Raw genomic sequence first — 21,640 nt, 5'->3', positions numbered from 1 at the left:
CCTGGACCCTTGTGCTTACTTCTAATTATACGCTCTTGCTGGCTTCCCAGGGTGACCGAGACGGGCCCACCCATGGGTGCTGCCTGTGTTTCCAGTGAGCGGAGCTGCCCGCTGGCAGCTGGCAGCAAGCAGGCTTTCTGAGTGATAGTGGGTGAGAAGCCTGTAATAAGTCATCGAAATGATACGGGAAGGGAGGCTGCAGTTTTCCTCTCGACTTTTCTATTTCTCCTCTCCGCCCACTCCCCCTCACCTCTGTGTGTGCAAGGAGCCTCAGCGGCCCAGAGCGGGGGGAGGGGTGAGGAGTGAATCTGTGATCACAGCCCCAACCAGCCAGTGCTCCAGGGTGGAGCCGATCCGATTCTGGATGCTTTGTGTCTGAGTCGCCTCTGACCACACAAAGCCGGTTCAGCGGGGCTTTCAGACGCTCCTGCGCCCAGCTCCCATCACTCGGAGGGACTCCTCGGCTCAGAGAAACCGGTGGCGGGAGCCCAGGGGCAGCTGATGGCAGCGGCCACCATGGGCTTGCCTTTGGTCAGTGCCGTTGGGCAAAACGCCATCTCGAGGGGCCAGGCCGTAGTGGAACATTTACGGAGAAGCTGGGGCCCCGAGGAAGGGACGTTTGCTTTCCTCCTGTCCTTTCACAGAATCCCCAGAAGCTGGCCAGGAGCCTACCGTGCCTCTCAGATCCCCACAAACTAGCCCCAGCTGACTTCTGTAAACTCGTCTCTCACTGGCCCCCAGCAGGGACCCCCCCAAAATGCCTTTCTTCCGTGACAACCGCCTCTCCTTCAATCTGGAATCATCTCCCCTCTCCTTCCCCCCTGCAGCTCATAACCATTTGTCAAGGCTCCATTCCAACCCCAAATCCCACTTCTTGTATGACACATGGTCCGCCCAGGTCCAGATCTCCAACAGCCATCTCTGAACTCAAGTTAGATCCCCGGACGTGGGAGGCACAGAGCTGGCCTCCGGTGCAGGTTCTGTGGTCAGCTCCAGCCTGGGCACACTGCCACGTCAGCTCAGCTGAGCCTCCCAGTTATCCTGAGTACTGCAGCTGCCCCCTCCCTTGGCCAATGGGGATTGTTGAGTCTGTTGGCTCAGACGGTAAAGAATCCACGTGCAGTGCAGGAGACCCTGGGCCAGGAAGATCCCTGGGTCGGGAAGATCCCCTGGAGAAGGGAATGGCTACCCACTCCACTATTCTTCCCTGGAGAATCCCAAGGACAGAGGAGCCTGGTGGGAGGAGCTGGACAGTACATGGAGTCTGGAGAAACCCTGGACAGAGGAGCCTGGCGGGCTACAGTACATGGAGTCGCAGAGTCGGAGACGACTAAGCAGCTAAGCGGGGCTTCTCTGGTGACACAGGGTAAAGAATCCGCCTGCAATGCAGAAGCCCTGGGTTCCATCCCTGGGTCAGGAAGATCCCCCGGAGGAGGGCATGGCAGCCCACCCCAATATTCTTGCCTGGAGAATTCCACGGACAGAGGAGACTGGCGGGCTACAGTCCGTGGGGTCACGAAGAGTTGGACACGACCAAGCGACCAACACACACACACAGGCGACTAAGCATGAGTCAGAGAAGGAAAGCAACTTGCCCAACATCACTCGGTTAGTAAACAGTCAAATGAGTGAGCGAACGTCGCTCAGTCGTGTCCGACTCTTTGCGACACCATGGATCGTAGCCCACCAGACTCCTCTGTCCATGGAATTTTCCAGGCAAGAATACGGGAGCGGTTTGCCATTCCCTTCTCCAGGGGATCTTCCTGTCACAGGGATGGAACCCAAGTCTCCTGCATTGTAGGAAGATTCTTTACCATCTGAAGCACCTGGCTGGGATTCAAACCCATGTTTTCCAACCCCACATCGGGTTCTTTTGGTTTACATTATTTCACCTCATTGTCTTAACTAAGGAGAAATTTCATTTTATTCGTTCATTCATCCGCAACCAAGAGCTAAGCTGTGGAAACACCCAGCTCCTACCTTATAGGAGTTTCCTTCCTGGTCCAGTGGTTCAGACTTAAGCTTACTATTCAATATGCAGGGGCTATGGTAACAGAGAGGAAGCTGGGGGTTCTAATTCCCATTTAGCAGACAAGGAAACTGAACAAAGGGGTGGAATTGACCTTCTGGATCATGAGCAAATCAATAACAGAGCCTCACCCAGGGCTCAGGACTCCTAGGAGCGCTGAATAGTACATTTTGCATTTTCTAAGAATCTTGCCAAATGCATATTTGTGGACTTGGATAAGCGCCTTGGCAAAGATCCTACATACGTTTATCGTTACCGGTGCTTGACTAATTTAGGAGGGACCGGAGACGTGGCTTAACGGGATGGGAGGGTCACGTGCTCCAGGTTTCCTTCCGCGCTGCGCAGCCCCGCGTCCTGGGCCCGGCCAGGGTTGCTAGGCAACGAGTAAACTCCGGAGCCGTTTGAGAAGCGCTGGAGCCAGATCCTCGACTCGGGGGCTTCCCTAGCGGCAGCAGGAACCGACCGAGGTTGAGGGGCGGACGCGGGGAGGATGTCCGCGGCTGAAGAGAAGACTGGAGAGTGAAAGATAGCCCCAGAGGGTGAGAAACACCTCTAGTGCAAGAAGCTCCTCGTGGGGCGTCCTTCCGGGCCAGCTCTGCCGGATGATGGACCAGTGCTCCTAGGGTCCCCCGCCAATCGGTCCTCGCTGCCCCCGATGTTCCCGGAGTCCCAGGACCCAGCAAGTTCCAAACACCCTGCCTCCTGCACCTCTTGCGGCCAGTCCGGTCCTGATGCGATCAGTCTCCTGGTGGGGGGATGGGAGACCTAAGGGTTGACAGCGCCGCCCACCCCCCCCCCCCCGCCCCGTATCGAAAATACAGCCTGGGGCTGGGGTGGTGGGCGGCCGGCCCGGTGAAGAGGAGAGCTTTCTGGTAAGAATGGAGGGAAGGGCGTTAGAGTTACTGAGCCCCTCTGCAGGGGTGGTCCTCTGCAGCATTTCACCTATTCCTCAGCCCCGGAGTGGGTCTCCATCCGGATGCCCGGAGGGTATCGTGCTGAAGGTCACACGCAGGGTTAGTTCCTTCTTCCTGCAACAAGTTCACAGTTTATGTCTCTTCAACCACACAAGTGCATTCTTCTCCCAGCTTTCAGACCCAGTGTTTCCGTCTTACATCGTTAGCTTGCTGGACTTTTTCACATCAGAAGAGGAGGAGTAGGGGAGAGACCTCTAGGCGAGCGTCCTGGCGGATTGGGGTCACATCGCACGTTCAGCGTGTGACGAAGGGAGGAGGGGGCCCCCCTCTGTGCCAGGCACTGGGGATGGGAGTGAACAGAGGACCACAGTCTTCTAATTAGGAACCATTACTCTCGTGGACTGTCATTATTAATGAATATTCATTGCTGCTGTTGTTGTTGTTTAGTCACTAAATTGTGTCTGACTCTTTTGTGACCCCATGGACTGTAGCCCACCATACTCCTCTGTCCGTGAGATTTTCCAGGCAAGAATACTGGAGTTGCCTTTTCCTTCTCCAGGGGATCGTCCTCACCCAGGGATCAAACCCACGTCCCTTGCATTGGCAGGTGGATTCTTTACCACTGAGTCTCTAGGGAAGCCCGATGACTATTAGCACTACATCAAAAAAAAAAAAAGACCATAGTCTTGGCTCAAGGGGACAGTGCTATAGTTGGCAGAGCAGGGAAACACAGGCCCACATCACCCTCCGGGTCTGGGGACCTCCTCCCACGTCTGGCTGTCTTCATCCTCCACCTCTTGGAGCTCATCCCAGGTTGACCCCAGTGTGGAGCAGAGGAAGGAATTCCCAGGGAGATCAGCCACTTTTGAAGGCGAGTGAGTCCTTTATGACCAAAGTTCCAGAAGGTGCATAGACAGAAGAAAGAGGGCAGGAAGTCCCTCCCCCTACAGTCCTGTGTCCAGCCAGACACAGCACAAAGACTGGAGACTGCCCAGGGACAAGAAGAAGGAGAGGCCTTGTCACCATTGTGACACCAGGGAGTCCAGTGGTGCGGAAGGTGGCCACCTCCACTTGCCTGCCCGTGAAGCTCCTACACTGAACTTCTCAGCCACCCCCACCAGTCCCTCATCTCTCCCTTTCTCTGAAGCCAAAGGAGGTTCTTTCCAGGAATCACTTCCCTCATTATCATTGCACAAGCCAAGTCTTGTTTTTATGTTTGGTGAAGGTTCTGATATGACTGCCCCAGGATGTCGGAGGCGGTTGCATATTTGGCATTCAGATCAGCATGTCTCTAATTCCACATGGTCTTGTGTTTGAGATGCTTGTGGGGCTGAGGTTCCCACGGGTGGCATCTCCTCCCCCAAAGTCCCAGAGGGCAGCGAGGCGGCTCCTGCCTCCCCTGGAAGCCCCCTTTGCAGACAGCCTTACTCAGGCGCTGCTTGGCGCAGCCCAGCCTGTGAGACTTGTCTCACCAGGGTGGGGAGAGACCTTCTGAGACCACCCCCCAGCTCTGACCTCACCATTCATCTTCATGCTCCACCAGCTTGTGAGAAAGAGCCTGCTCTGGGTCCTTGAATGAGCTGTCTTCCCATCACCCAGCCAGCCTTTAAATGTCTCCTCTGTCTGCCTCCAGAGAGAAAACAATGCCTCTGTTCTCGCTCCTGGCTTGGCCTTGGGAAGCACCAAGAAGGAAAGCAAAGCTGTTAACAATATGATCTGGGCTAAAGAGGCTATTTTTGTCTTCCTAGGCTTACCTCGTGCTCTTAAGACCCCTTGTGTCCCCTAGGAGCTGGCCGTCTCGTGGCAGTTGTCTCTTAACAGAGGGAGGGATAAGCAGCCTGTAGTTACCAGAGTCTGCAGTCCTTGGGGGCGAGCGCTGGGAGGTGGAGGGGCGGGGACGCAGGCGCAGCCCTGCTGTGTAGTTCAGCGATGTGCTGGCGGCCAGGGTGATGCTCACTGGGTGTGCACGCTTTTCCACGAGGCTCACTCTTGTCCATGAAAAATAAACCCTTAGGGCAACCTGCTGTCATCCGTGCTTCTGTCCCCATCCTCTGTTCTCCAAGCCATTGCTCCTACCCTTCCTGGGTGTAGAAAAGTTGCCAAACCACAGGAAAGAGTGAAAAATACTGCTCCCTGCAAGTCTGATGGAGAATGAGCTGTACTGGGGCTGAGAAGTAGGCAGTTGGGACGGTGGTACCGTCTCCAACAAACAACACCTGCGGATGCAAAGTGGCCTCGTAGTTAACCTTAACCTCATCGCCCTCACCCCCGTCCCAGCTGCTCCAGGGCCTGAGGCCACCCAGGCACATGCTTCTAGGCTGCCACAGAGCTCTTGGCCCTAAATCTCGGGGGACAGCAGCCTGGACCCACCTGTCTGGTTCCTTAAAGCCCTGGAGTTGGGGGAGGAAGGACAGATGCATATCTGGTCCTAATAGTCATCTGGAGTGACCGTACTAATGTCTAAGCCTCATCTCAGACATGTAGACCAGTGTTTACAGGAAGGGGGCTGGGAATCTCTATGTTTTGAAGGGACATTCCAGATTTGAGAAATGTTGGTTGTGAGATTAAGAGCCCTCACTTTAAGTTGGTGGTTCTCATCCTTGGCTGCATGCTGAGAGATTATGATTTAATTAGTCTGCAGTTCAGCCTGAGCATCATGGTTTTTTCCAGAGCCCTCCAGGTGTTTCTAAGTGTGTAGCCAAGGTTGAGAAGCACTACTGTATTTTCGTTTGTTTGTTTTGGCTGTGGGATCTCAGATCAGGGACTGAATCCTGCCCACCCTGCTGCGATCCATTTTGAGTCATCTTTTTGTATGGCTCGAGGTAGAACCTGGGGTCATGCTTTTGCCTGTGAATGTACAGCATCCCCAGCATCATCTTTTTAAAAGATCATCCTCTCCGCATTGTGTTCTTAGCACCTTCATTGAAAATCAATTGACCATAGATATAAAGGTTTATTTCTGAGCTCTCAATTCCATTCCATTGATCAAAGTGTCTGTCCTTATGGCAGCATATCACTCTGTCTTGACTATTCAGGTTTTTTTTTTTTTTTTTTTTTTAATGTGGACCATTCTTAAAGTCTTTATTGAATGTGTTACACTATTGCTTGTCTTATGTTTTGGGTTTTGGCCTGTGGGATCTTAGCTCCCCGACCAGGTATCAAACCCACACCCCCTGCACTGGAAGGCAAGGTCTTAACCCCTGGTCCACCGAGGAAGTCCCTATTCATGGTTTTAACAAATGTTTTCTGACAGAGTAAGTGAAGTCATTGTCAGGTCCAGTGTGCTGCAGGGAATTTAATTCAACATAATCACCATCGATATTTCTTCCTTGCCTCTGGATAATCATATGAGCTCAGCAAAACTGTATCATTTGTGAGTTAGAGCTCTGGAGTCGGGTTGACCAGCAGCAACACTTGTTGGCTCTGTGGTCTTGGGCAAGGCATTCTGGGTACCTGTGAATATCAGATTCCTCCAAAGTGGACTGGTGATCTCACTGTCCACTTTAGAGGGCAACTGTAAGAACCAAGCAAGATAACGCTTAGCCTGTAGTCATCACTCCATAGATTATTCTCTTCAAATGCAGCTCAGCATCTGGACAAATCGCTTAGGAGCCTTCCCCCTACAACCAGAGAGGAAACACGGAGCCGCCCGCAGTGGTGGGGCTCCTGGAGACTGGGGTAGCCAGCTGGAGGCCCTCAGCACACACCCTTCCCCGTCCCTGCAGCAGCCGCTACCATGGAGATTGTGTACGTATATGTGAAGAAACGCAGTGAGTTTGGGAAGCAATGCAACTTCTCCGACCGCCAGGCAGAGCTGAACATCGACATCCCGCCCAACCCCGAGCTGGCCGAGCAGTTTGTGGAGCGGAACCCGGTGGACACGGGCATCCAGTGCTCCACCAGCATGTCGGAACATGAGGTGGGTCCCTGAGCCAAGGGTCAGGCCAGTGGAGGTGTGGTCTGGCAGGGTTGTGGGTCAGGGCTGGTAAGTGGGACTGCGTGACTCCATTCCCATGGAAGCCAGTGGACCAGTGCGGATGCGGGATGTGTGAGGGCAGAATCACCCCCAGTCCCAGCTTGGTGCCCAGGGTCAGGACAAGCCCCAGTACCAACCACTCCCTGGGCCAGGCGAATGCAAATCAAGATCTCCTCTCTCTGGCCTCCCCTCTAAGACTCTTGCTAGAGTTGTTTTAGGCATTTGGTGCAGCTTTTGAACTGTGGTGCTGGAGAAGACTCCTGAAAATCCCTTGGACAGCAAGGAGATCAAACCAGTCAATCTTAAGGGAGATCAACCCTGAATATTCACTGGAAGGACTGATGCTGAAGCTGAAGCTCCAGTATTTTGGTCATCTGATATGAACAGACGACTCACTGGAAAAGTCCCTGACGCTGGGAAAGACTGAGGGCAGGAGAACAGGGCGTCAGAGGATGACATGGCTGGACAGCATCACGGATGCAGTGAATGTGAACTTGGAAAAACTCCGGGAGATGGTGAGGGACAGGGAGGCCTGGCATGCTGCAGTCCATGGGGTCGCAGAGAGTCAGACACGACTGAGCGACTGAACAACAACAACAGCTGGGAGAGGCATCTGAGGGGGCTAGGGATTCATACCTACAGGACCCGCCCAGCTCGTGAAAAAGAAATGGTCCCATAGAACGTTCTGGTCACAGGTGCCTCTAAGATAAGAGAACTGAGTGTCGTGTTGCTGTTCAAAACCCAAGATTTCTCCTGGTCTGTCCAAAGTAGGTGATCAGCTCCTGATTATGTCAACAACTGCCCAGAGAAGATTAGACTGAGGGGATGACCCTGTTGTCATATTCCTAAATCAGTGGCATGAAAATCACACTGATTTGGCCAAAACACATGATGAGTGTTTCCAATAACTTCCAGTTCAAACACATTGACTGTCCTGCTTTCCCAGGGTGAGCTGCTGTCACTGGGGCCAGAGCAGTCTTGTTCACAGGAACTTCCTAAACAAGACAACAGCCATAAATTCCATGCCACGCTGGGGTCTCCAAGGCCAGTGACTCCGCCCTGTTGAGACATCTAGGTTTCGTGAGAAATGGCTTATAAAGGAAAAGGAAGTGAGAGTGAGAGCTCAGTGAGTGTGGATCTCCATTTGGGGTATTGAGAAATTTCCAGAACTGGATAGTGCTCAGGATTGCACAACATTGTGAATGTTCTTAATGCCACTAACTTGAGCATTTTTTTAATGGTCAGAATGGTAGATTTTCCCTGGTGGCTCAGACGGTAACGTGTCTGCCTACACTGCAGGAGACCCGGGTTCGACCCTTGGGTGGGGAAGAACTTCTGGAGAAGGAAATGGCAACCCACTCCAGTACTCTTGCCTGGAAAATCCCATGGACAGAGGAGCCTGGTAGGCTACAGTCCATGGGGTCGCAAAGAGTCGGACATGCCTGAGCGACTTCACCTCACCTCACTTCATGGTAGATTTTATTTTTAAAAATCTTTGTGTATTAATTTGACTGCACCGGCTCTTAGTTGTGGCACGCAGGATCTAGTTCGCTGACCCGGGGTTGAACCCAGGCCCCCTGCCTGCGTTGGGACTGCGGAGTCTTAGCCACTGGGCCACCAGGCAAGTCCCAAAACGGTAGATGTGATGTTATGTGTATTGTGTGAAAGTGTTAGTTGCTCAGTCGTGTCTGACTCTGTGACCCCAGGAACTGTAGCCCTCCAGGCTCCTCCATCCATGGGATTCTCAAGGCAAGAACACTGGAGTGGGGTAGCCATTCCCTTCTCCAGGGGATCTTCCTGATCCAGGGATCGAACCTGGGTCTCCTGCATCTCCTGCATTGGCAGGCAGATTCTTTACCGTCTGAGCCACCAGGGAAGCACATGTGTGTTTTATCACAGTTGAAAAGATGCAGGGTGAGGGGACTGCAAAGGAGGCAGGAGGTAAGTTTAAAGGGCAAAACTACATCTATGCCTCGCTACAACGGAGAAGGAGCAAAGCAAATCCAATCTCTCAAGTGTACTATGCTTTGATTCCCGTCTCACTGTAAATGGTAGATTAGTCATTTTGTTCTTTGGGGTCTCACAGAGCAGATGGGTGGGTGGGCTTCTCTGGGTTTTTAGGGTTGAGGTTAGGTCAGAACTGGATTTCTCCCGGCCACCGGCATCAACTGCAAAGTGGCTGTTACTAACTCCACAGGCTGGCACGTTCATGGCCGCCTGTGACCACCTGAGGACCAGAAAGTTCCTTGCTGGTACCTGAAGACGTTGTGGCTCTGGTCAAGGGTACCTCACGAGGCCCTCCCTGAACACGCAGAGCCCAGGGACCCGGGAGCCCGGGACTCTGGTTTGTAGAAACACGCTTCCACCAGGGCCAGGCTCTTCTCACCTGTGACTCTCTGTTTAGGCCAACACAGAGCGCTTTGAGATGGAGACCCGGGGGGTTAACCACATCGAGGGAGGCTGGCCCAAGGATGTGAACCCCCTGGAGCTGGAGCAGACGATCCGCTTCCGGAAGAAGGTGGAGAAGGATGAGAACTACATCAATGCCATCATGCAGCTGGGCTCGGTAAGGCTTCCTTCGGTTCGGTCAGGGTCTCAGCCACAACTGCTTCCCCAGCTGCACGTCAGGCTCAGCAGCTAGCTCCTTGAGGCAGGGCACCAGGTACCATGTGGAACCTTCGGTCTGGGAGCAGGTAGACAGGTCCACACAGCAGACCCAAGGGTAAGGCAAGGAAGTCCAAGGACTGAACAGGTTTTAGGAGGAATCGGGAAAGTGGGAAACCCTCCGGGCAAAGGAGCCCTAGCCAGCAGCTACCTGCCAATAGGGGTCATTCATTCATTCATTCAGTCAGCACATTTGGATGGAGCTTCTAGCCTTTGCCAGGTGCAGTAAAGATTGCAAAAATGAAATTCACATATATCCCACCCTAAAGAGTTTGTGAGCCACTGGAGGCCAAAGACAAAAACAGAGATATCACAGTATTAACAGGGGCTCCCCAGGCAGCTCGAAGGCAATGGCACCCCACTCCAGTACTCTTGCCTGGAAAATCCCATGGACGGAGGAGCCTGGTAGGCTGCAATCTATGGGGTCACAAAGTGTCGGACACTTACTGAGCGACTTCACTTTCACTTTTCACTTTCATGCCTTGGAGAAAGAAATGGCAACCCACTCCAGTGTTCTTGCCTGGAGAACCCCAAGGACAGCGGAGCCTGGTGGGCTGCCGTCTATGGGGTCGCACAGAGTCAGACACGACTGAAGGGACTTAGTAGCAACAGCAGCCCCAGGCAGGTTAGCAGGTAAAGAATCCACCTCCAGTGCAGGAGACACAAGAGATACAGGTTTAATCCCTGAGTTGGGAAGATTCCCCTGAAGTAGGAAATGGCAACACCTTTCAGTATTCTTGCCTGAAAAAATCCCATGGGCACGGGAGCCTGGTGGGCCACAGTCCGTGGGGTCTCAAAGAGTGGGGCACCACTGAGCACACACATACCACACAATCTCACACTGAAAGGAAGGCTGTAAGAGAAGAAATGCTTTGCTATTTGCCCCATGAGGAGAGAGAGTTGGTTTCCTGCTGAAGGTATCAGGGGAGCCTTCCTGGAGGAGGAGGCCCTTGAGCTTGGGTTTTTCCCTGTTGGACATTTGGAATAATGGGGGAGGGCCTTCTGGATGGAGGAAACAAGAGATGGATGCCATATACAGAGTGGCTACTAATTCTGTTTGGCTGGAACTGTGTTTCTTCACCTTTTTTTCATTGCTGTCTCTCAATAAGCCTTTTTAGACATTCCCCCACCCCAGTGAAAATGTAATACCAAAGGTGTACTATATGTGTGTCTGGGAGGCCTGGCGTGTTGCAGTCCACGGGGTTGCAAAGAGTCAGACACGACTTAGCAACTGAGCAACAACCAAAAAATGTATGTCTGTGCTTTGTACAAAAAAAAAAAAAAAAAGGTGATATTATTTTACCTCCAAGAAGCAATTTGAAAACAATATGAACCAATTTCTACCCTTTTGTGGGGTAGATGTTGCCCCCATTGAACATTCGTGGCCTGGAAGGAAGGGAAAAGACTGCGGGATGTCTCTCATCCCTCCCAGACTCCATCTCAGCCCTGGTCAGGCTGAAAGGACCTCCTTTACCACTAAGGACTCCCGCTGTGTCCCCCGCAGATCATGGAGCACTGTATCAAGCAGAATAACGCCATCGACATCTACCAGGAGTATTTTGACGACGAGGATGCGGTGGAGGTGACGGACGAGGCCCCTTCAGCTAAAACCATCAATGTTTTCAGGTACCTCTGTAGCCAGGCAGGTGCCTGGCCAACCTCTGTCACCCCTGTGGATGGGTGCTTCCAAGGGGACCCCTTACCCATCACTCCATGCCGTGGGGATAATGCCCTCTGTGCTCTGAGCTAAATAAGGGACAGAGCAATCAAATGCCCAGTAGATAAGTGGTCCTTACCTTGGAGGCAGGCCTGGTGGGTGGAAAGGGAGGAGAGAGTCCGTCTCAGGAAAGACTAAAGCAAATTTGCAAAGCTGAGTACACGTGTGGTCGATTCACACTGTGTGGGGAAGGGCCAAAGCACCAGACATCCGTGATCTGAATGCACTGTGAGCAAAAAAGCCCCTTGTCCCAAGCACTTGGGAGTCTGCCTGGAATAACCTCCAAGGACAGCAGTGTGACAGAAGCTTAGCCCAGAGACGTGTGTGAGATCACTGGATATTCACTGCAGCAGAGTGTGCACTAGCCAGAGATTGGGAGCACACTAAACCCATCAGTAGGGTCTGGTTCCGGCAATTCTGCTTTGTCCACACGCTGACTGAACGAATGAGGCAGCTCCTTAGGCGAGAGTTTCTGAGATTGCTGTGTGAAACCAAACCAAATCAAGATGCAGAACCGTGTGTAGAAAGCATTACTTTTTGTTTAAAATACACCTAGGTAAAGCAAACTAAATGTCCAATGACAGATGAATGGATAAAGAAGATGTGGTACATATATCAGTTCAGTTCAGTTCAGTCGCTCAGTCCGACTCTCTGTGACCCCATGAATCGCAGCACCTCAGGCCTCCCTGTCCATCACCAACTCCCGGAGTTCACTCAGACTCACGTCCATCGAGTCAGTGATGCCATCCAGCCATCTCATCCTCTGTCGTCCCCTTCTCCTCCTGCCCCAAATCCCTCCCAGCATCAGAGTCTTTTCCAATGAGTCAACTCTTCACATGAGGTGGCCAAAGTATTGGAGTTTCAGCTTCAGCATCATTCCTTCCAAAGAAATCCCAGGGCTGATCTCCTTCAGAATGGACTGGTTGGATCTCCTTGCAGTCCAAGGGACTCTCAAGAGTCTTGGATATTACTCAACCACTAAAAAGAGGGAAATAGGGTCATTCTGTAGAGACGCGGGTGGTCCTAGAGTCTGTCATACAGAGTGAAGTAAATCAGAAAGAGAGAAACAAATATCGTATATTAACACACGTATGTGGAATCTAGAAAAACGGTAGAGATGAACCTCTTTGCAGGGCAGGAAAGTAGCGATGCAGATGTCAGAGCGGACTTGTGAACACGGTGCAGGGAGGGGAGGGCGGTGAAGCGGGAGACTGGGATTGACGTGTGTCCATGATCACGCATAAAGCACAGGAAGCTCGGCTCGGTGCTCTGTGATGGCCTCGAGGGGTGGGAGGGAAGTCCAAAAGGGAGGGGATGTCTGTATACATGTAGCCGATCAATTCATCATACAGCAGAAACTAACACAATGCTGAAAAGCAATTATGCGCCAAAAAAGAAAATCAAATATACCTATGTATATGTGCATGTCTATGTGCATATATGTATATGTACGTATATACGTGCAGGTGTGTGTTCTCGAATATGCAGAGAAAACCTGTGACTTTGGAAGCCACTAACCAGCATCAAATGCCAACTCTAGAGGACTCATTTTGCCACCTGGAAAGTGTCTGACCCAGTCCGAGCACGACCAGCAAGGACTCTTATGATCCAGGTCTGAGTCATGGTGGGCGCTGCAGACTTCTAGCAGTGGGCATGCAAGAGAGGGACCAGGGCAGGGCAGAGGCCGTCTTCTCTGATGCCCCAGCCCTGCTGGGATCTGACCTTACGTATGGATACCCGAGAGGGCTGATGCATTAGAAATCATCACATCCAACCTCCACGTTTGACAGACGAGGAACCTGGCCCCAGGGAGGAGACGTGCTCAGGGCTCTCAGTGGGTGGGTGACCCAGCCAAGGACGGGACTCAACCTGTGCTGCTGCTGGTCTAGCCGCGCCCCCACGGAGGAGTGAAGTGGATGAGTCACACGACCAGAAACTTATTTCATTTCCCTCTTTTGTTCATTTCTTCCAATGACTCCCATGACAAAGTGTCAGCTTGGGATCATTACGTCTTTTTCTTTAGTTTCTGCTGCACAGTGCAGTGAGTCAGCCATAGGTATGCACAGATCCCCTGCTTCTTGGAGCTCTCTGCCCCCGCCAGTCCCACCCCTCTAGGCCATCACCGAGCTCCCCGTGCTGTGCAGCAGGCTCCCACTTGCCAGCTCCTTTACGCATGCTAGTCTCGGTGTGTATGTGTCAATGCTCTTCTCTCAGTTCCCCCCACCTTCCCCCTCTGAGTCCGCATGTGAGGCCATTAGGTCTTTAATCCTTTTTCACTCTTACACATCGTCTCTCCCCTTTCATTTTTTGAAAGTGAAAGTGAAGTCGCTCAGTTGTGTCTGACTCTTTGCGACCCCGTGGACTGTAGCCCACCAGGCTCCTCTGTCCGTGGAATTTTCTAGGCAAGAGCACTGGAGTGGGTTGCCATTCCCCTCTCCAGGAGATCTTCCCAACCCAGGGATCGAACCCAGGTCTCCCTCATTGTAGGCAGACGCTTTACCGTCTGAGCCACCAAATTGAGCTAATTTTTTTTGAGCAGTTGTTTCTTTTCCCCGAAGAAAGAAAGAATTATTACTTGGAACAAGCAAGGAGAACACCTTGGATCTTTCCCAAAGCAGTCTCTCAAGCAGTTTTAGTCCCCAGCAAAACGGGTCAGGGAGTACAGAGAATTCCCACACGCCCATCCTCCCCCACCCACAGGGCCTCTCCCCCCAGCAGCGTCTCCTGCCTCCCCCACCCCGTAGGTGGGACGTTTGTCACATCAGAGCGCAACACTGACATCGTTACGCCCTGTCCTTAGTCCACTCAGGCTGCCGTCTCAAAATACCATCACTTGGGTGGCCTACGAACAACTGAAACTCATCCCTCATCACTCTGGGGGATGCAAGTCTGAGCGCGGGGTGCCAGCAGGGTCAGAGTCTGTGTCTCGTGAGGACTTTCTTTCTTTTTTTTTTTTTTTTAACTGCTTCTCGAAACTTGTGGGATCTTAGTTCCCTGATCAGGGATTGAATCCAAGCCTGCAGCAGAGAGAGCACCAAGTCCTGACCTCTGGGTGTTTCAAAATTCTCACTGCCCGATTTTTATTAATAATTCACAGACAGCTGCCTTCTTGCTGAGAACTCACAAGGCAGAAAGGGTGAGGGTCTCCCTCGACCCTCTTTTGTAAGGGCACTGATCCCATTCAGAGGGGCTCCACCCTCACAGCCTAATCACCTCCCAAAGGCCCCACTTCCGGATACCAGCACACTGGAGATTAGGCTTCAACACAGGAGGTTTGAGGGGATGTGCTCAGCCTCCAGCACACCCCGAGTCTGTAGTTCACATTAGGGTTCCCTCTTGGTGTCATAGATGCCAATACACGGAATAGTTTCGTTGCCCTGAAAGTCCCCTGTGTTGACATAGGAAAAAAAAATGGTTACCAAAAGGGAAAAGGGGGAGGATAAATCAGAAGTCTGGGATTAATAGATACACACAACTATATGTAAATAAATAAATAACAAGGACCTGCTATACAGCACAGGGAATTATATTCACTATCTTGTGCGCTCAGTCGTGTCCAACTCTTTGCAACCCCATGACTGTAGCCCACCAGGCTCCTCTGCCCATGGGATTTCCCAGGCAAGAATACTGGAGTGAGTTGCCATTTCCTACTCCAGGGAATTTTCCTGACCCAGGATTGAACCCGTGTCTTCTTCGTCTCCTGCATTAGCAGTTGGATCCTTTATCACTGAGCCACCTGGGAAGCCCCTGAATATCTTGTAATAACCTAAATGGTAATGAATCTGAAAAAAATATGTGTATATATATTTCCTTTGCTGCACATCTGAAACTAACACTGTAAATCAACATATTTCAATTAAAAAAAAAAAAAAAAATCCTCTGTGGTCCCAGTGGCTAGGACTCCAAACTCCCAACGCATGGGGCCCAGGTTCAATCCCCGGTCAGGGAACTAGATCCCTTGTATCACAACTTAGACCCAGTGCAGCCAAGTAACAAAAATATATTTTTAAAATCCCCTGTATTTTACCTATTTCTCCCTCCCTGCCCCTAAACCCTTGGCAACAACTGAGCTTTGTATGACTCCATGGTTGTGCCTTTTCCAGAATGTCGTATAGTTGGAACCACACAGCATATAGCCTTTTCAGATGGGTTTCTTTCTCTCAGCAGTGTGCGTTAAGTTTCCACCATGTCTTTTCATGGCTTGATAGCTCATTTCTTTTCATTTCTTTTTAATGCTGAGTAATAACAATGTTGAATGTACCACAATTTATCCACTTACCTACTGAAGGGCATCTTAGTTGGTTCCAGATTTTGGCAGTTGCAAATACTACTGCTATAAACCTCTGCATGCAGCCTTTTGTGTGAACAGAAGTTTTTGATTCAATTGGGCAAATACCAAAGAGCCAGATTCTTCATCTTCCCTCATAGTTTAATATTAATGAGAGCTCAAGCCTCAGGCTCAGAACTTTCAGCAAATGAAGACATCAGACCGAAATTTAAAATTTTATTTTCATTCTCTCTTTTTTTTATTAGTTTTTCTTTGTGGTTGTGAGATCAGTTTTCCAATTAAGGGAGTCCTGGAGGCTTTGTTTTTAAAGTAAATTTCTCCTAGTGAATATTTAAAGACGTTTGAATTCTTTTAAGAAAAAAAATGAGCAAATATGAATAGGAAGTCTGGGGAGCCAGACACTCTGGCCTTCTGCCCTCTCACCCTCCTCTAAAGGGACCCCCAGGAAATTAAGCGGCCAGCCACACACGTCTCCTGGCATCCCGATGGCAACAGGAAGTTGGCAGTGGCGTATTCTTGCTTGAACTTTCAACGGGCACCCGAGGGCATGAGCAACGAATCGTACATCTGGGACCTGGGTGAGGCGCAGAGGGGCCTGGGGACCCGGGAAGGAGAGGGAGCCGGGCAGAGGCCAGCGAACGCTCGGGGGGAGGTGGAAGAAGCGGGCCTGTCGGGGGGCTGGTCCCGCGCCGGGATCCCAGGAGCCTGGAGGAAGCCAAGGTCTTGTCCTTTCCCTGCCTGGGTTCAGATGCAGTCAAGAGAAGCCACAGCAGAAGCAGGAACTCCCTTCATTTCCAGATCCTGAATCAGGGCTTTCAAGACCAGACCTGGAGTCCCAATTCTGGGCCCCTGAAGAGCATATCAGAGAGTCCCCAGCAGTCTGAGAAGGGACCCAGGAGGAGGGAAGGGGACCCCCCTGTCCTGCCTGTCCGGGCACTTGTCCCTAATTCCTGGCCAGTAGGGCAGTGTGTCCACCCGGGAGCAGGGCCCACAGTGGACGAAGGGGCTCACTGCACCAGCGGAGCCTGGCAGGGGCCAGGTGACGGGGGCTCCACGCTCTCAGACGTCGCTCGTCGCTGTCATCGTGAAAATGAACATTAGCTCTTAGTAGCGGTGTGCGTGCCGAGCACGGAGCTGAGCACTTTCCACTTTTGAGCCGCTCAGCGAACTCTTTCTGCCCGCCGTGGGCTGACATTATTGTCCCTCCATCATTCTCTCTGCTGTACAGACAGGGCAACTGGTTCACAGAAATCATGGGAGAGTTAGCGTTTTGTAAAAGCCTTAGGGTCAAAAGCTCATTTTATACCGACCTGGGAGATGGATTAGAATGACAGTCACACACACACACACACACACACTTGATTCCCAAAAAATAACATCTGTAGAAGAGCCTCTAGGGCTAGAGGCTGGTCACTGAGGACCAGAGGTTGCAGCCTGGAGAGGGGCTTCCTAGCTTTGCCCCACCGCCCCCGACCTGGACAAGGGGTTGAATTGTTTGACTCTGTCCTTTTCTTTCCAGGTCTGGTAGTATATATATTTTTTGTTCTGTCTTACAGAAAACCCCAACAGGCCAGAAATCACCCTAAAGCCGTCGTCTCCTCTTGTCACCTTGGAGTATAACCCCAAAGATTCCCACGTGCTCCTGGCAGGCTGCTACAACGGGCAGATCGGTAAGGAAGGACTTCCCCCACCGCCACCCGGGTGCTTAACCAGGTTCCAGCCCAATCTCCCCCGGGCTCTGAGGCAGGCAGGCTCCGCTGCGGTCCAGCCAGGGTCCACCTGCCAGACCAGGCTTGCTGTGGAGGACAAAGTCGGGGTGGGAGGGTACTTCCTGAAGCTTTCAGGCGTCAAGGTGAGACAAGTTTTGCTGCTGCCTCATCAGTGTCTTCCGGAGAAGGCGATGGCACCCCACTCCAGTACTCTTGCCTGGAAAATCCCATGGATGGAGGAGCCTGGTGGGCTGCAGTCCATGGGGTCACTAAGAGTTGGAAACAACTGAGCAACTACACTTTCACTTTTCACTTTCATGCATTGGAGTAGGAAATGGCAACCCACTCCAGTGTTCTTGCCTGGAGAATCCCAGGGGCGGGGGAGCCTGGTGGGCTGCTGTCTATGGGGTCGTACAGAGTTGGACACAACTGAAGCGACTTAGCAGCAGCAGCATCAGTGTCTTCATTTGTAAAAGTTCAAGTGAGTCTGAAGTTCATTCAAAATTAAAGGTTAAGAAAATATACAGGTCGAGTAAAGTCAAGGAACATTTACTGCACCTACCCTGGACCAGGGCTTCCCTGGTGGCTCGGAAGGTAAAGAATCCACCTGCAATGGGAGAGATGTGGGTTCGATCCCTGGGTGGGGAAGATCCCCTGGAGGAGGGCATGGCCACCCACTCCAGTGTTCTTGCCTGAAGAAGCCCACGGACAGAGGAGCCTGGCGGGCTATGGTCCATGGGGTCACAAAGAGTCAGACACGACTGAGCGACTAAGCACACAGCATTCCCTGAGCCAGGCTAAGGCAACTAGAGGCAAAGGCTGGTGAGATCACTGGGGAGCTCCATCTCGGGAGAGGCGGTCAGGAGAGCCTACCTGACACGGTGGGTAACGTGTGCTAAGTTGCTCGGTCCTGTCCCTCCGACCTCATGGACTGCAGCTGTTTAGGCTCCTCTGTCCATGGGATTCTCCAGGCAAGAATACTGTAGCGGGTTGCCATTTCCTTCTCCAGGGGATCTTCCCAACCCAGGGTTAGATCCTGCGTCTCTTGTGTCTCCTGCATTGTCAGGTGGGTTCTTTACCACCAGCGCCACCTGGGAAGCCCTTATATATGGTGATGAGTGTGAGTAATACCAGCCGTACAGAGTGACTGGAGAAGTGGTTCTTCCTCTTCTTCTTCTTCTTTTTTTTTTGAAAGTGTTTGTGAAGAGTTGATATTCATTCTTCCTTAAATATTTGGTAGAGTTCACCAGTGAAGCCGTCTGGTCCGAGGATTTTCCTTATTGGTGGTTTTAAAAGAGAAAATTCAACCTCTTTATGTGTTACAGGTCTTCTTGTGTTTTCTGTTTCTTCTTGGATCAGTTTTGATAGCTTGTGTTTTTCTAGAATTTTTGTGTTTCGTCCAGGTAATCTCATTTGTTGGGATGTAATCGTTCATTCTCTTATAGTCATTTCATTTCTGTGTGGTTGGCAGTAACGTTTCCTGTTTCTTTCCTGATCTTAGTAATTTGAGTGTTCTGTCTTTTTCACTTGGTCAGTCTAGATAGGGGTTGGTAAAGTTTGTTTTCTTTTCAAAGAACCAACTTTATGTTTTGTTTTATTGATGTTTCTAAGTTGGTTTTTATTCTCCATTTCATTTATTTCCACCCTAATCGTTATTATTTCCTTCCTTCTGCTTACTTTGGGTTTAACTTGTTCTTCTTTTTCTAAATTTCTTAAAGTAGAAGGTTAGATTATCGATTTGAGATTTTTAAACATACAGATGTTTAAAGTTATAATTTCCCTCTAAGCACTGTTTTAGCTACACTAAGTTTTCGTATGTTGTGTTTCCATATTCGTGCATTTTGTATTTTCTAATTTCCCTTTGATTTCTCCTTTGACCCACGGGTTATTTAGAAATATGTTGTTTGCTTTCTATATATTTGTAAACTTTCCACTTTTCCTTCAGTTACTGGTGTTCCTAGTTTTATTCTATTATGGTAAGAAAAGATACCTTTTGTGATTTCAGTCTTTAAAAATCTGTTGAGACTTGTTTTATGGGATCTGTCCTGGAGAATATTCCACGTGCACTTGAGACGAATGTTTCCTGCCTGTTGCCATCTACAGCCAAAAACTTTTGCAGACTTTCCTGGAAGCCTCTGTGCGCGTTCGAGCACACTTTCAGCACATAGCCGGGCAGTTGTCAGTTTTGCCTTAGCCGCCCCACCGAGCCTGCAGGTCAGCCAGAGGTGAGAGCTGAGGGCCTCCCAGTTCTTCCAGTACTTGGGCCACCTGATGTGAGCATCTGACTCACTGGAAAAGACAGTGATGCTGGGAAAGATTGAGGGCAGGAGGAGAAGGGGGCGACAGAGGGTGAGATGGTTGAATGGCATGGTGATGCCAGTGCCAGACTCAACAGACATGAGTTTAAGCAACCTCTGGGAAACAGTGAAGGGAGTGAATAGTGAGGGAAATAACAAAGCCTGGGTGCTGCAGTTCACGGGGTCACAGAGTCAGACGTGACTGAACAGCAGCAAAGGTGTGCGCACAGCCCCGGGAGCTTCTAGTTTCCCGGGAGCACATCAGAGCTTTTCAAAACCCCTATGAACCGCTCACTCTCCGGCTTTGCCTTTGAAGCTTTTCGGTTAGCCTACTGTTTGCCCCACCTGTTATCCACCACTTCCGGACGCTGCAGAGTTAATCAGTTGCCTGCAATTTTAACTATTTTCAAGACAGACTTGTTAAAAAGACCCTTTTCCCTGGGCAAGCTCTGAGTCAAGCTGAATACAGACAACTTTGCAAACGGGGAGGGGGTCTTCCAGGGAACCCCTAGACAGGTCAAACAGCAACAACTCTTTGAGTAGGAGACTTTGAAAGAGCTCCAGCTCCATTCTGCTCCATCCTGTGGCTGCCAAGATATTGGGTTTTTAACAGGAAGGCAGAGAGTTATTTTTCAAGGCTATCATAGAACCGGAGATTATAGCATCTTAACTGGGGCAAGCCAAAATGCAACAAAACTTACTGTTCTTATCAAGACTCAGCTATTTTTCTTGAATAAACACTCTGATTTGCGGCCAGCCTTTGGCTAATTTCCGGAGTTCTGAAAAAGTTGATTCTGATCATCGATTTTGCCAACATTCTCATGGCTTTTATGGAAGAGAGAATTCTCAGAGGTCCTTGCTCTGCTATTTTTGCTGGTAGGACACCCAGAAAACTGATGTTTAGATCCCATGTGAACTCAGAAGAAACCCGTCTCCATGGCCCTGAAGTTTCCTGCCTTCTGGCCACCCCTGGCCTTGGAATAGCCAAACTCTTAATCCTCCTGTTTGCGCCCCAGGCCGGACTCAACCAGGCATGATGAGGGGTCCCCTTCTGTCCAGGAGTAGGAGCTAGAAGGGCTGGGAAACTTCCCAGAAACTCTACACGGTCAGGATGCCTCCTGGCCTCCTGAGACCTCTGACCTCCCTCTTAGACCTGCTGCCCCCACCTCCAGGGAGCCCCTCTGTGATGAAATAGAAGTGGATTCCCATCAAATGAAAATGTCAGTCGCTCAGTCGTGTCCGACACTTTGTGACTCCATAGACTGTAGCCCGCCAGGCTTCTCTGTCCATGGGATTCTCCAGGCAAGAATACTTGAGTGGGTTGCCATGCCCTCCTCCAGGGAATCTTCCCCACTCAGGAATCGAACCCGTATCTCTTATATGTCCTGCACTGGCAGGCAGATTCTTTACCTCTAGTGCCACCAGGGAAGCCCATCAATCTCCCTGCAGCTTTATCTGGGTGCTGGCGCTCTGAAAGACAGAAACAGAGTCACTTGGCCGTGGTTTATTCAGGAGCCCTGCCTTGCTCATCACTCCTAACCCCCTTCAGTGGTTTTCTTTGCCAGCCCAGACCAGCCCAGGCTCTTGGGCTCTGCTGTCTATGAGAAAGACACAGTGGGACCTGCCCTCAAGCGCTGCTTTGCCGGAGCAGAGCAAGCTGAGCTAAGAAAACCTATTTTCTGGGCCAGACTGGTGCAGGGCCAAATGCCTTAGACTTGGATTCCATAAATCGAGATTTATGGATCATGATTCTGTTGTTGTATTACAAAACCAGCTTTCCTAGAAACAGCTCTGAGTAACAGGGTGGATCCTCACTACACACTCGTGGGAAAAAGAAGACAGAATCCATCAGGACAGAAAAATATATATAGATAAGCGTTGAGTCTTTCTTGGTAAAGCAGAAGAGATGAAGTCCTAATAATGAATCCAGAGAAAGGATAATCTCCCTCTGTGAGTTTCTTTTCCGGTCAGCAGCAGCAGAGGTACAGAGGCAAAAAGGGGATGAATGAATCCAACAGGAGAGATTTGCCTAAGTGTTTTTACTTT

General features: G+C 50.9%; 1 protein-coding gene across 2 annotated transcripts in view; it reads left to right on the top strand.

Annotated features, from left to right (window-relative positions):
- The first annotated feature begins 1,906 nt into the window (after positions 1 to 1,906).
- DNAI2 (dynein axonemal intermediate chain 2) overlaps positions 1,907 to 21,640 on the top strand; it is a 30,671-nt gene continuing 10,937 nt past the window's right edge. Inside the window, exons 1-6 of one of the 2 annotated variants that reach the window (XM_027518880.1) lie at positions 1,907 to 2,568; positions 6,672 to 6,862; positions 9,324 to 9,485; positions 11,088 to 11,209; positions 16,024 to 16,166; positions 17,145 to 17,258. In XM_027518880.1, coding sequence (XP_027374681.1) covers positions 6,680 to 6,862; positions 9,324 to 9,485; positions 11,088 to 11,209; positions 16,024 to 16,166; positions 17,145 to 17,258 — 724 coding nt within the window. In that variant the 5' untranslated portion in view covers positions 1,907 to 2,568; positions 6,672 to 6,679. Of the gene's footprint in view, positions 2,569 to 6,668; positions 6,863 to 9,323; positions 9,486 to 11,087; positions 11,210 to 16,023; positions 16,167 to 17,144; positions 17,259 to 21,640 lie in introns of both variants that reach the window. The other variant, XM_027518879.1, reaches the window with a different exon arrangement.

The sequence above is a fragment of the Bos indicus x Bos taurus genome, chromosome 19, assembly GCF_003369695.1.
Source record: "Bos indicus x Bos taurus breed Angus x Brahman F1 hybrid chromosome 19, Bos_hybrid_MaternalHap_v2.0, whole genome shotgun sequence".
NCBI lineage: Eukaryota > Metazoa > Chordata > Mammalia > Artiodactyla > Bovidae > Bos > Bos indicus x Bos taurus.
The sequence above is the reverse complement of the archived record's forward strand: the minus strand, read 5'-3'. Positions and strand labels throughout refer to the sequence as shown.